General features: G+C 42.8%; 1 protein-coding gene across 1 annotated transcript in view; it reads left to right on the top strand.

Moving 5' to 3' along the window:
• The first annotated feature begins 3,380 nt into the window (after positions 1 to 3,380).
• LOC106590644 (rho GTPase-activating protein 29) overlaps positions 3,381 to 15,253 on the top strand; it is a 70,211-nt gene continuing 58,338 nt past the window's right edge. The window contains exons 1-2 of the mRNA XM_045710913.2: positions 3,381 to 3,669; positions 7,626 to 8,067. Coding sequence (XP_045566869.2) covers positions 7,722 to 8,067 — 346 coding nt within the window. The 5' untranslated portion in view covers positions 3,381 to 3,669; positions 7,626 to 7,721. The remainder of the gene's footprint in view (positions 3,670 to 7,625; positions 8,068 to 15,253) is intronic.

Below are 15,253 nucleotides of genomic sequence, written 5' to 3'. Positions count from 1 at the left end.
ATACCTGTGGAACGCTTTTGAGACCATGTAGTCAGTCCACGCTCCGACGAATTGGCTGTCCTGAGGCAAACTCAATATTAGGAAGGTGTTCTTAATGTTTTGTACACTCAGTATATTTTGCGTGATGCTTACTAGACTCCTTACCGACCCCTACATTCAAAAGTAAGGCACATTTCTGCATATGACCAAATGTATCGTATTTGCTTACCGTTTATTTGCTTCACATCTATGTGTTTTTACGAAGAAGAAAAAAAACATGTAGACTACGTTTTCGCATCACTGTGCTTTCTTCAGGGTCACCCTGAATGTTTACCCAATACATTACTGGGATATATATATATATATATATATATTTTAGTGTGACTCATGTATTTGTATAGCTACATCCATCGTAACAAGCATTAGATAACTATGATGATCATGTCAACTACTTGTATTGTTTATCTGTTACGACTGATTGGCGGCGCAGTCCGCTAAAACAGTTTAATTTTTAGTTCAATAATTCTAATCCCACATGCGGATAAATTTACCTGTGAGAGGGGTCGCGCTGGTTGTATTTGTACGTTTACATTCAGTAGGCTACTCAATACCAATCTGTGTTCATTTGATCATTGGGGGGAAAAAAATACCTACTGCGTACACACTAATGAGGGTTGGATGGATTTGAGCCTCTAATCTTAATTTAAGGTGATGATTGCACTTTACTTCCCAACAGAATACCGCAATAAATGTGAGTCCACATTTCAAAGATTTGTTTTGCGACTCGAACTGATACCGCAAGTGGCAATAGATGTAACCATGCTTTAGTGAGTACGTTTACACGAACACTAATAATGAAACAATATTATTAAATATTAAACTGATTTATGGAAATAGTCATTTAAATACATTATCTTAATCGGTGTAAGGTCAAAATCGAAGTAAGCATATGCTGATTAAAACACCTGGTTTTCTGAGCAATTTCTCTAATTATTAAGATACGTAAACAAACTCTGTCCTGGAGCCCCGCACGTTTTTCCCTAGCACCCCACAGCGGAATCAAATCATCAACGCTTGATAATGAATTGGTTATTGGAATCAGCTGTGTAATTCTGCACGGTTTTCCCTAGCACCCCACAGCTGAATAAAAGCTTCATACTGAGTTGGTTATTTGAATCAGCTGTGTAATTCTGCACGGTTTTCCCTAGCACCCCACAGCTGAATAAAAGCTTCATACTGAGTTGGTTATTGGAATCAGCTGTGTAATTCTGCACGTTTTGCCCTAGCACCCCACAGCTGAAACAAAGCTTCATAAAGAGTTGGTTATTGGAATCAGCTGTGTAATGCTGCACGTTTTGGTTTTTTCCCTAACACTACTACACAGCTGATTTACACTTCAAAAACATTCATCCAAATAGCCAATAACTGACGATTCAATGGGCTCCTAACTTTGAACAATTCACACAGTTTATTTCATTTAAAGAGAGCTCTGGGACCACATGTAATGCTACGTTCGTAACCAAGTGGGAATTTATCACATACGACTGGGGAAAAATCCACTTGAACATTGCCCTTAAAAAAAGGGAACTGGACCGGCGGAATTCAAGCAAACCGAACTCAGACCACCTCTGGAGATGGTCTCAGTTCGGGGCTCCTTTGAAGGGGTCTGAGTTCAGCGTTCATGAACAACATGAACAGCCCAAAAATGAACATAAACAGGTATTTAATTAATATGAATATCCCCCCTCTATAATCAATATTTCTAAATAGTTATCATATTACTGGCCAGAACTGTATGTACAGTAATAGGCCTACCCTTCAACATATCACATAAACATTCAACAAATAGACATTAGAAAAATACCCCTAACCATAACCCTTTAACCTAACGCCTAAACTTAACCCTAATCCCTAACCCCTAGCCTAGCTAACGTTAGCAAGCTAGCTAGAATTCGTAACATATACGTTTTGGAAATTTGTAACCTATGACAAATTAATACATGCCATATGAAACGCAACATACTGCAGAAAATGTAAATCGACTACAGTCAAAACGTCATGACCTTTAATCACATGGTTGTTGCAAAGTTCATGCAATCGATATGTGGGACCATTCTTTTTTTTTTTTTTTCAAGTATAAATCCCCATAATGCAACACACTGACAAGCGGTGATCAATGATGGTCACTGACTTGACAAAAGTGATCCGCTCCAACGCGCCCTCATATTTTTGTTGTTCCATGAAAATAAAGGAGTGAACTGTCTGAGGTAATGGGCACTCTTCAACACACGTCACACAGGCCTATTTAAATGTTAAATATTGGGTTTGTTCGACATTGCAGCCGAAAGTGCAGGCGACAGCCGACTGACAGATCTACAAAGAACCTTGCATCATAAATAACTGCTCATTATTATTTGTAGATCAGTCAGTCACAATTTACCCATGATACATTACAGCTTTGATGCTCTCTAACACACAGTAGGCTGTCGTTGTAAATAAGAACTTGTGCTTAACTGACTTGTCTAGTTAAATAAAGGATAAATAAATACAATAAAAAATAAAAAAAACACGCCTATTTTTATATGAGTGCAGTGTGTCAGCACACGTCTACCACTGGGTGGATTAAAAGGCTACTATGGCATTCATTGGGTCAGGAAAAACTCAACCAATATTTCAACTGTTTATTCTGCTCACTAGGTGTCATTCTGAGACAATACTGGCTAGACCAAGACCACGCTGTTAAACAGTCCACACTGTAGCTTCTTCAATTCTTCTTCTTTTAACTGAATGGAATGGGCATTAGACTATTTCATGATCTAAATGCATTAGGCCTATCACACCAATAACAATGTTTTTATTTTTTTATTAGCCAATTCATACAACAATAATTTATTGTAGCCCTGCACCATGTAACTGAATAAAAATTATAATTTTGCATAATAACTTTAAATATATAGTTATATACCAGATAACAATGTGTTGATTTCTGAATCATTCACCATATAGGGCTGTATCAGGGTTTCCCAAACTTGGTCTTGCCCCCCTCAAATAATCAAAGCTTGATGATGAGTTAGATCTATGAATGAGCTGTGTAGTGCTAGAGCAAAAACCAAAATGTTCACCCAGGGGTGGTCCCAGGACTGTGTTTGGGAAACCCTGGGCTGTTGGAGTGTAGGTTATATAGGCTACATGAATGGTTTTTATTTGGGGAAATTCAACAATGCCTCTTTCTCCCTTCATCCGTACTGTTCAGTTTAATTAGACACTTAATGAAACACTAGTTAGACGAGACCAATTGAGTCCCGACACACCAAAACATAAGACAGCTGATGTTAAAACCTCTTCTTCACAAGTCCCCTAGACCAACCAATCACAAGTTGCCCACGGAGTCACGTGAGAAGAGGAGGAGGAGGATATTGGTGCCCGGAGAGTGAGTGGAGAGGCGGAGAGGTGGACGTCCGAACAAAATCACAATTTAGGGAAGTTTTAGTAGCGGCTCAGACAGAGAGGCTTTAGGAACGAAACATTGATTCTGTTGTGCATTTGAAGAGTAATCTAGGACAGCGGGGACTTTCCAAGGTGCCATGTTTCAGGACCGTACAGCAGTTGAGTGGACGAGGCTGCTCTAACAATTTGATGGAACAGTTCTGACTGACGGCGACTCTTAGATTGACTGAACCGTCGCTCGAGGTGAACAAGTGGATACTTCTATATAAAACTGATTTTTTTTTTTTTTGGTTAAATATTGGAGGAAAAAAATACAAAGGAAATGCATTTTATCTCAGCAGTGGAATTACTTTTTGTCTGCATGATGCAGACATTTCTGTACAGTTAGGTCAGATCTTTTGGATGAGGAGATCCAGGAGAATTTGTGTAAAATGTTATAACCAGAAGTGTTTATAAAACATAAACGTGTTCATATTACCGTAATAACTCATACAAATTAGATACAATGTTCCCTTTAACAATAATGCAGCCTATCAAGACATTGTAGGCTATAATTCTACTGTTGTCATTTGCAAGGTGTTACAGCGTTAGAAAGTGTGATATCAACAAAAATAAGACATGTCTGCGTATTGAATAATAATAATTATAACTTTATTTGATTGTCAAAGATAAGGTGTCGCCCGAGTGGCACAGCGGTCTAAGGCACTGCATCTCAGTGCTGGAGGTGTCGCCTCAGACCCTGGTTCGATTCCAGGCTGTATCACAACCGGCCGTGATTGGGAGACCCAAAGCGTGGCGCCACAATTGGCCCAGCGTCGTCCGGGTTAGGGTTTGGCCTGGGTAGGCCGTCATTGTAAATAAGAATTTGTTCTTAACTGACTTGCCTAGTTAAAGGTTAAATAAAACATTTGAAAATTAAAAATGCATTATTATGAACAAAACACTTTCCTTAGTTATATGATCATCTTTATGCGTTTAAAAAAAAAAATCTTTATACGGGACAGATTGAAAATTACTTGGAGGGGCTAGTCCAATTTACTGGGGGGGGGCTGATCCAACTCAAATATTCACCCTCATCAACTTTAAAAATATTTTCACATGACCCTCATCTTGTACTGTCAAATAAATTGAACACCCTCCCCCCTCACATAATTAACTGAAAATAATGTTTATGATCAACAAATAATAACTAGCGTCCCTGTGTTTATAAACGTGGATAACAACTTTGCCACTTCAGCGTTCTTTTGTGGCACAGTCGATCCCACGGAGGGCTACGGGCCAGAAGGTTGAGGGTTCGCCAACCACCATGGGCGAGCTCAGTCTCAGATTTTCAACATTTTGATGCCATATTTATAATTACAGTATATTCGGAAAGTATTCAGACCCCTTAACTTTTTACACATTTTGCGACATGCTACAATGCCGATTTTTTTATTATTTGTTTTATTTTATTATTATTATTATTTTTTTTTTTATATATATTTGTAATAATGACAATTACAACAATACTGAATGAACAATGAACACTTTTATTTTAACTTAATACATCAATAAAATCAATTTAGTCTCAAATAAATAATGAAACGTGTTCAATTTGGTTTAAATAATGCAAAAACTAAGTGTTGGAGAAGAAGGTAAAAGTGCAATATGTGACGTGTAAAAAAGCTAATGCTTAAGTTCCTTGCTTAGAACATGAGAACATATGAAAGCTGGTGGTTCCTTTTATCATGAGTCTTCAATATTCCCAGGTAAGAAGTTTTAGGTTGTAGTTATTATAGGACTATTTCTCTCTATACCATTTGTATTTCATATACCTTTGACTATTGGATGTTCTAATAGGTACTTTATTATTGCCAGCCTAATCTCGGAAGTTGATAGGCTTGAAGTCATAAACAGCGCAATGCTTGAAGCATTGCGAAGAGCTGCTGGCAAACGCAGTAAAGTGCTGTTTGAATGAATGCTTATGAGCCTGCTGCTGCCTACCACTGCTCAGTCTGACTGCTCTATCAAATCTTAGACTTAATTATAATATAACACACAGAAATACGAGCCTTAGGTCATTAATATGGTCAAATCCGTAAACTATCATTTCGAAAACAAAACGTTTATTATTTCAGTGAAATACGGAACTGTTTCGTATTTTATCTAATGGGTGGCATCCATAAGTCTAAATATTGCTGTTACATTGCACAACCTTCAATGTTAAGTCATAATTGCGTACAATTCTGGAAAATTAGTTCGCAACGAGCCAGGCGGCCCAAACTGTTGCATATACCCTGACTCTGCGTGCAATGAACGCAAGATAAGTGACACAATTTCCCTAGTTTAATATTGCCTGCTAACATGAATTTCTTTTAACTAAATATGCAGGTTTAAAAATAAATACTTCTGTGTATTGATTTTAAGAAAGGCATTGATGTTTATGGTTAGGTACATTCGTGCAACGATTGTGCATTTTTCACAAATGCGCTTTTGTTAAATCATCCCCCGTTTGGCGAAGTTGGCTGTCTTTGTTAGGAAGAAATAGTCTTCACACAGTTCTCAATGAGCCAGGCGGCCCAAACTGCTGCATATACCCTGACTCTGTTGCACAGAACGCAAGAGAAGTGACACAATTTCCCTAGTTAAAAGAAAATCATGTTAGCAGGCAATATTAACTAAATATGCAGGTTTAAAAATATACTGTACTTAATATATACTTGTGTATTGATTTTAAGAAAGGCGTTGATGTTTATGGGTAGGTACACATTGGTGCAACGACAGTGCTTTTTTTCGCGAATGCGCTTGTTAAATCACCCATTTGGCGAAGTAGGCTGTGATTCAATGATAAACTAACAGGCACCGCATCGATTATATGCAACGCAGGACAAGCTCGATAAACTAGTAATATCATCAACCATGTGTAGTTAACTAGTGATTATGTTAAGATTGATTGTTTTTTATAAGATACGTTTAATGCAAGCTAGCACCTTACCTTGGCTCCTTGCTGCACTCGAATAACAGGTAGTCAGCCTGCCACGCAGTCTCCTCGTGGAGTGCAATGTAATCGGCCATGATCATCGGTGTCCAAAAATGCCGATTACCGATTGTTATGAAAATTTGAAATCGGCCCTAATTAATCGGCCATTCTGATTAATCGGTCGACCTCTAGTCTACAGACCCCAGTCAAGCTCAGTCAGTCAGTCAGACAGGGTCTCCAGACCTCAGTCAGTCAGACAGGGTCTCCAGACCCCAGTCAGGCTCAGTCAGTCAGTCAGTCAGTCACACAGGGTATCCAGACCTCAGTCAGTCACACAGGGTATCCAGACCTCAGTCAGTCACACAGGGTATCCAGACCTCAGTCAGTCACACAGGGTATCCAGACCTCAGTCAGTCACACAGGGTATCCAGACCTCAGTCAGTCACACAGGGTATCCAGACCTCAGTCAGTCACACAGGGTATCCAGACCTCAGTCAGTCACACAGGGTCTCCAGACCTCAGTCAGTCACACAGGGTCTCCAGACCTCAGTCAGACAGGGTCTCCAGACCTCAGTCAGACAGGGTCTCCAGACCTCAGTCAGACAGGGTCTCCAGACCCCAGTCAGGCTCAGTCAGTCAGTCAGTCACACAGGGTATCCAGACCTCAGTCAGTCACACAGGGTATCCAGACCTCAGTCAGTCACACAGGGTATCCAGACCTCAGTCAGTCACACAGGGTATCCAGACCTCAGTCAGTCACACAGGGTATCCAGACCTCAGTCAGTCACACAGGGTATCCAGACCTCAGTCAGTCACACAGGGTCTCCAGACCTCAGTCAGTCACACAGGGTCTCCAGACCTCAGTCAGACAGGGTCTCCAGACCTCAGTCAGACAGGGTCTCCAGACCTCAGTCAGGCTCAGTCAGACAGACAGACAGACAGACAGTCAATCAGTCAGTCTGTCAGTCAGACAGGGTATCCAGACCTCAGACAGACAGACAGACAGGGCCTCTAAAAGACCCTGGTTGCCTTGTTACTGAGCACATTCTCTCGGCTGTTGATTCGTTGTTAGAGAAGTGATCACATGATGTTTAGCTGCAGTATGAAAGTCTATTCATGGTGCCTAGATAATAGATTCTATATATATTATTAACCACAACAAGGGTGATAATGAGTCATGATCCTTCTTCTTGCTTAATCCTGGTGGTCTTTCTAAACACATATCTCTCTCTCTGCACAGGATCATCCATCCGTGCTCTGAAGCAGCGTGGAATCTAAGTAGGAGAGCCAGGCAGACTACAGGTACACGGCCAGGGGGCTACTTGGACTGGAGGGCATGCTGGCTGCGGTTGGGATGTTGAGGCAGAGCAGTGGTGGAGGAAGTGGTGGAGGCAGTGGAGGGAACAAACGATCGCTGGGCATCTCACGCATCTCCAACTTCCACTTCTTCCCCTTGTCCACTGGCATGGGCACTAGTATGGGCACTACGGCGACTTTTGGGACAGGGGGCAGACGAGCTAAGAGCAGCTCCCTGAGCTCCATCAGCTCTGGATCGGACAGCGTGGATGCCCCTGCTCCCCCTGCCGGGACCACCAACCCAGACTACATCATGCAGCTGGTCAACGACGTGCGCAAGTTTGCTGACGTCCTCCTTCATTTCAAGGAATCTTTTCACTCCAAAGGTGAGTTCAGAGTTCAAAGTTTGGACTGGGGAAACAAAAGGGTAATTGGGATGATAATGAGTGGTTACAATGCTTGCCTGGATGTGGATGTTTTCTCTGGTGTATCATGGGAAATGTAGTGTAATGGAACTCCAGGTTTAGCTTAGGTGTCAGTCAAAGGCAGTGTACACAATTTGTCCCAGTCCACCTGTTTTTCTTCCGTCGTGGTCTGTCCTTGACTGTGCGGTCACTCACCCTTTTTTTCTCTCTCTCATGGGGTGAATGTCCTTGTTGGTTGTTTTCTAATCTTTTGTATGGGAGCGCTGGTTACTTAAAGTCCACATTGTAGTCTTTCACACCCATGTACTAGAGGGGAATGTTTGCAATGTGTTTTAAGCCTTAAAATCTGTGGCTTTTATCACTCACATGTGATTTAATGTGTCTTTTTGCATAGAAAAATTTGACCAATTTCCTAATATATCTTGTAATTCTAGATGTTCTACTCCACATTATATTTTAGGGGGCTGGGATAAAGGGAGGGTATGGGGAAGATAGACATGAAAGTGGGTGACATCTGAAGGAATTTTGTTTCTCCCACTGAGTCTATCATCGTATATATTCTATACGGTCTTCCTTGTAGGTCCTTTAAAAAACAAACACTTCCTCCTCAGATTAAACACAGAGTGAACAAAACATTAGGAACACCTGCTCTTTCCATGACATAGACTGACCAGGTGAATCCAGGTGAAAGCTATGATCCCTTATTGCTGTCACTTGTTAAATCCACTTCACTATCAGCATATTGTTTTTATTTACTTTCCTGCTCTTTTGCACACCAGTATCTCTACATGCACATCATCATCTGCTCATCTATCACTCCAGTGTTAATCTGCTAAATTGTAATTACTTCGCTACTATGGCCTATTTATTGCCTTACCTCCTCACGCCATTTGCACACACTGTATATAGACTTTCTTTTTTTCTATTGTGTTATTGACTGTACGCTTGTTTATTTCATGTAACTCTGTGTTGTTGTTGTTTGTGTTGCACTACTTTGCTTTATCTTGGCCAGGTCGCAGTTGTAAATGAGAACTTGTTCTCAACTAGTTTACCTGGTTAAATAAAGGTAAAATAGATGAAGGGGAGGAGACAGGTTAAAGAAGGATTTTTAAGCCTTGTGACAATTGAGACATAGATTGTGTATGTGTGCCATTAAGAGGTTGAATGGGCGAGATAAAATATTGAAGTGCATTTGAACAGGGTATGGTAGTAGGTGCCAGGCTCACCGGTTTGAGTGTGTCAAGAACTCCAACGCTGCTGGCTTTTTCAAGCTCAACTGTTTCCAGTGTGTATCAAGAATGGTCCACCACCACAAAGGACATCCAGCCAACGTGACACAACTGTGGGAAGCATTGGAGTCAACATGGACCAACATCCCTGTGGAACGCTTTCGAGACCTAGTAGAGTTCATGTCCTGATGAATTGAGGCTGTTCTGAGGGAAAACGGGTGGGGGGGGGGGGTGTGTAACTCAATATTAGGAAGGTGTTCCAAATGTTTTGTACATTCAGTGTATTTGATAGTGAAAGTCAGCATCAGTGTTTCAAAGGGCCCATTTTCACACCAGCTTCCATCCAGACTATAATACACTCCTTCAGTAATGTATGGTCTTTCCTCCTCAACCCATCAGTGATGTATGGTCTTTCCTCCTCAACCCATCAGTGATGTATGGTCTTTCCTCCTCAACCCATCAGTGATGTATGGTCTTTCCTCCTCAACCCATCAGTAATGTATGGTCTTTCCTCCTCAACCCATCAGTAATGTATGGTCTTTCCTCCTCAACCCATCAGTAATGTATGGTCTTTCCTCCTCAACCCATCAGTAATGTATGGTCTTTCCTCCTCAACCCATCAGTAATGTATGGTCTTTCCTCCTCCTCAAGCCATCAGTTATTAATGGTCTTTCTTCCTCCTCAAGCCATCAGTTATTATTCTTTTTTTTTTCCCAAGATGGCGTAGCAGTTCAGACGTCCTCTACCCTCCTCTTGTCGTGTCCCGTGTATGTATATATATATATTTACATATTTTTTTTTCTTCACTTATCTTTTTATATATATATATATATTTTTTAATTCTAAAAACTCAACCTCAAAGCACTCTCCTGCAACCCGCCTCACCAATTTAAAAAAGAAAGTATTATTTACCTCATCTGAATTCCACAACAGAAGCTAGCAAGTGTTTAGCCATTTTCACTGGCTAACGTTGAAGTTCAGCTAGCCACGGTTAGCTGTCCTCAGCTATCCATTAGCTCGAAAAGCTATCGGCAGTTTTTGTACAGCGCGACTCAGACCAGAGCATACCGGACCTATTCTCTCTCCTTTCCCCGATTTCTACCGCAGGCTCTGGACATTTACACCTGGATCTTGCAGCTAACTAGCTGCTACCTGAGTGACTATTGGCAACGTTGGTCACGGAATTAACACACATTATTACGGAGCTAGCCAGCTAGCCAGCTGAAGAGTTCCGTCAGCCACTCCTGGGCTATTCCTGAGCTAGCCAGCTGAAGTGTCTCCTGGGCTACAACTCACCTATCCTGACCCGTTTTACTGCCGATGCGGAGCCCCATCGGGTCTTCACGACTGGACCACCGACGTTATCTGCCCGAGGGAGTTATCCAACTGGCCCCTCCGTCGCGACGTAACCTGATCGCCCATCTGCGGCCCGCTAATCGTTAGCTGTCTTTTCGGCTGCGATCTGAATAGGTCTATCGGACACTTTTCTTGGGCCACTATAACTAACTATTTTGCCAACTTGGACTGGTCCCCCCTTCCACACGGAACCCCACTAACCCACAGACGGAAACGCACGAGGTGGCTAAAAACAGACCTCCCTCCCATCTTCCACCAGCTTGCTACCTATGGCCCGGCTAGCTGTCTGAATCTCACTGGACCCTTTGATCACTCGGCTAAGCATGCCTCTCCTTAATGTCAATATGCCTTCTCCATTGCTGTTCTGGTTAGTGTTTATTGGCTTAATTCACTGTAGAGCCTCTAGCCCTGCTCATTATACCTTATCCAACCTCTCAGTTCCTCCACCCACACATGCTATGACATCTTCTGGTTTCAATGATGTTTCTAGAGACAATATCTCTCTCATAATCACTAAATGCCTAGGTTTACCTCCTCTGTACTCACATCCCACCATACCTTTGTCTGTACATTATACCTTGAAGCTATTTTATCGCCCCCAGAAACCTGCTCCTTTTTCTCTCTATTCTGGACGTCACAGACGACCAATTCTTATAGCTTTTAGCCGTACCCTCATACTTATTCTTCTCTGCTCCTCTGGGGATGTAGAGGTGAATCCAGGCCCTGCAGTGCCTGGCTCCACTCCTACTCCCCAGGCGCTCTCTTTTGATGACTTCTGTAACCGTAATAACCTTGGTTTCATGTATGTTAACATTAGAAGCCTCCTCCCTAAGTTTGTTTTATTCACTGCTTTAGCACACTCTGCCAACCCGGATGTCCTAGCTGTGTCTGAATCTTGGCTTAGGAAGTCCACCAAAAACTCTGAAATCTTCATCCCTAACTACAACGTTTTCAGACAAGATAGAACGACCAAAGGGGGCGGTGTTGCAATCTACTGCAGAGAGAGCCTGCAGAGTTCTGTCCTGCTATCCAGGTCTGTACCCAAACAATTTGAACTTCTACTTTTAAAAATCCACCTCTCCAAAAACAAGTCTCTCACCGTTGCCGCCTACTATAGACCCCCCCTCGGCCCCTAGTTGTGCTCTGGACACCATATGTGAACTGATTGCCCCCCATCTATCTTCAGAGCTCGTGCTACTAGGTGACCTAAACTGGGACATGCTTAACACCCCAGCCATCCTACAATCCAAGCTTGATGCCCTCAATCTCACACAAATTATTAATGAACCCACCAGGTACAACCCCAAAGCCGCAAACACTGGCACCCTCATAGATATCATCCTAACGAACGTGCCCTCTAAATACACCTCTGCTGTTTTCAACCAAGATCTCAGCGATCACTGCCTCATTGCCTGCACCCGTAATGGGTCAGCGGTCAAACGACCTCCACTCATCACTGTCAAACGCTCCCTGAAACATTTCAACGAGCAAGCCTTTCTATTCGACCTGGCCCTGGTATCCTGGAAGGATATTGACCTCATCCCGTCAGTAGAGGATGCCTGGTTATTTTTTAAAAATGCCTTCCTCTCCATCTTAAATAAGCATGCCCCTTTCAAGAAATTTAGAACCAGGAACAGATATAGCCCTTGGTTCTCCCCAGACCTGACTGCCCTTAACCAACACAAAAATATCCTGTGGCGTTCTGCATTAGCATCGAACTGCCCCCGCGATATGCAACTTTTTAGGGAAGTTAGAAACCAATACACACAGGCAGTTAGAAACGCCAAGGCTAGCTTTTTCAAACAGAAATTCGCTTTGTGCAACTCCAACTATAAAAAGTTCTGGGACATTGTAAAGTCCATGGAGAATAAGAACTCCTCCTCCCAACTGCCCACTGCACTGAGGATAGGAAACTCTGTCACCACCGATAAGCCCACTATAATTGAGAATTTCAATAAGCATTTTTCTACGGCTGGCCATGCTTTCCACCTAACTACCCCTACTGCATTCAACAGCACTGCACCCCCCACAGCTACTCGCCCAAGCCTCCCCCATTTCTCCTTCTCCCAAATCCATTCAGCTGATGTTCTGAAAGAGCTGCAAAATCTGGACCCCTACAAATCAGCTGGGCTTGACAATCTGGACCCTTTCTTTCTAAAATTATCTGCCGAAATGATTGCAACCCCTATTACTAGCCTGTTCAACCTCTCTTTCGTGTCGTCTGAGATTCCCATAGATTGGAAAGCAGCTGCTGTCATCCCCCTCTTCAAAGGAGGTGACACTCTTGACCCAAATTGCTACAGACCTATATCCATCCTACCCTGCCTTTCTAAGGTCTTCGAAAGCCAAGTCAACAAACAGATTACCGACCATTTCGAATCCCACCGCACCCTCTCCGCTATGCAATCTGGTTTCAGAGCTGGTCATGGGTGCACCTCAGCCACGCTCAAGGTCCTAAACGACATCGTAACCGCCATCGATAAGAAACAATACTGTGCTGCCGTATTCATTGACCTGGCCAAAGCTTTTGACTCTGTTAATCACCACATCCTCATCGGCAGACTCAGTAGCCTTGGTTTCTCAAACGATTGCGTCGCCTGGTTCACCAACTACTTCTCTGACAGAGTTCAGTGTGTCAAATCGGAGGGCCTACTGTCTGGACCTCTGGCAGTCTCTATGGGGGTACCACAGGGTTCAATTCTTGGGCCAACTCTTTTCTCTGTATACATAAATGATGTCGCTCTTGCTGCTGGTGAATCTCTGATCCACCTCTACGCAGACGACACCATTCTGTACACTTCTGGCCCTTCTTTGGACACTGTGTTAACAACCCTCCAGACGAGCTTCAATGCCATTCAACTCTCCTTCCGTGGTCTCCAACTGCTCCTAAACACAAGTAAAACTAAATGCATGCTCTTCAACCGATCGCTGCCTGCACCTGCCCGCCTGTCCAGCATCACTTCTCTGGACGGTTCTAACTTAGAATTTGTGGACAACTACAAATACCTAGGTGTCTGGTTAGACTGTAAACTCTCCTTCCAGACTCACATCAATCATCTCCAATCCAAAGTGAAATCTCGAATTGGCTTCCTATTTCGCAACAAAGCATCCTTCACTCATGCTGCCAAACATACCCTCGTAAAACTGACCATCCTACCAATCCTCGACTTCGGCGATGTCATTTACAAAATAGCTTCCAATACCCTACTCAACAAGCTGGATGCAGTCTATCACAGTGCCATCCGTTTTGTCACCAAAGCCCCATATACTACCCACCACTGCGACCTGTACGCTCTCGTTGGCTGGCCTTCGCTTCATAATCATCGCCAAACACATTGGCTCCAGGTCATCTACAAGACCCTGCTAGGTAAAGTCCCCCCTTATCTCCGCTCACTGGTCACCATAGCAGCACCCACCTGTAGCACGCGCTCCAGCAGGTATATCTCTCTGGTCACCCCTAAAGCCAACTCCTCCTTTGGTCGTCTCTCCTTCCAGTTCTCTGCTGCCAATGACTGGAACGAACTACAAAAATCTCTGAAACTGGAAACACTTATCTCCCTCACTAGCTTTAAGCACCAGCTGTCAGAGCAGCTCACAGATCACTGCACCTGTACATAGCCCATCTATAATTTAGCCCAAACTACTACCTCTTCCCCTACTGTATTTATTTATTTTGCTCCTTTGCACCATATTATTTATATTTTATCTCTGAACTTTCTTCAAACTACAAATCTACCATTCCAGTGTTTTTCTTGCTATACTTTATTTACTTTGCCACCATGGCATTTTTTTGCCTTTACCTCCCTTATCTCACATCATTTGCTCACATTGTATATAGTCTTATTATTATTATTATTATTTTTTTTTCTTCTACTGCATCATTGATTGTATGTTGTTTTACTCCATGTGTAACTCTGTGTTTTTGTATGTTGTCGAACTGCTTTGCTTTATCTTGGCCAGGTCGCAATTGTAAATGAGAACTTGTTCTCAACTTGCCTACCTGGTTAAATAAAGGTGAAATAAAATAAAAAATAAAATAAAAATTAATGGTCTTTCCTCCTCAAGCCATCAGTTATTAATGGTCTTTCCTCCTCCTCAAGCCATCTGAAGTGGATTGTTTGTAACCCATGGGGAAAACACTTTTAAAATGCAAGACTAAGTGCAGATTAAAAAGGGGAGGATTGCTCTTGCGTGTGGGATTATTGCATTCCTGTGCTGTTGGGTCGGGCCCTTGGCTTGGACCAGACCCAGGTTCACTTATCTCTCTCCTGGGTAAGGGTTGTCTGAGTTGGGGGGTTGGCTGAATGTGATGGTTCTCCTCTCCTCCCTTCCCAGTAGAGCAGTGCCATTTCATCCAGGCCTCTGGGGAATCTGAGCCTTTGTCTGGAGAGGAGAGAGGGAGGTCAGGCAGGGTGCTTGACCTGGCTGGATTGGCCGGGTGTTTGGAGAGGCAGGATTTGTGACGGGTGTTTCTCAGCTGGAGGGATTTCTGAGTGGGGCTTTCGGCAAGTTCACTGATCAAACTAATACATCAGCATGGTGAAGAGGAGTACATCTGTTTA

The sequence above is a fragment of the Salmo salar genome, chromosome 29 (genome assembly GCF_965601325.2).
Source record: "Salmo salar chromosome 29, fSalSal1, whole genome shotgun sequence".
In the NCBI taxonomy this organism is placed as follows: Eukaryota; Metazoa; Chordata; class Actinopteri; order Salmoniformes; family Salmonidae; genus Salmo; species Salmo salar.
The sequence above is the reverse complement of the archived record's forward strand: the minus strand, read 5'-3'. Positions and strand labels throughout refer to the sequence as shown.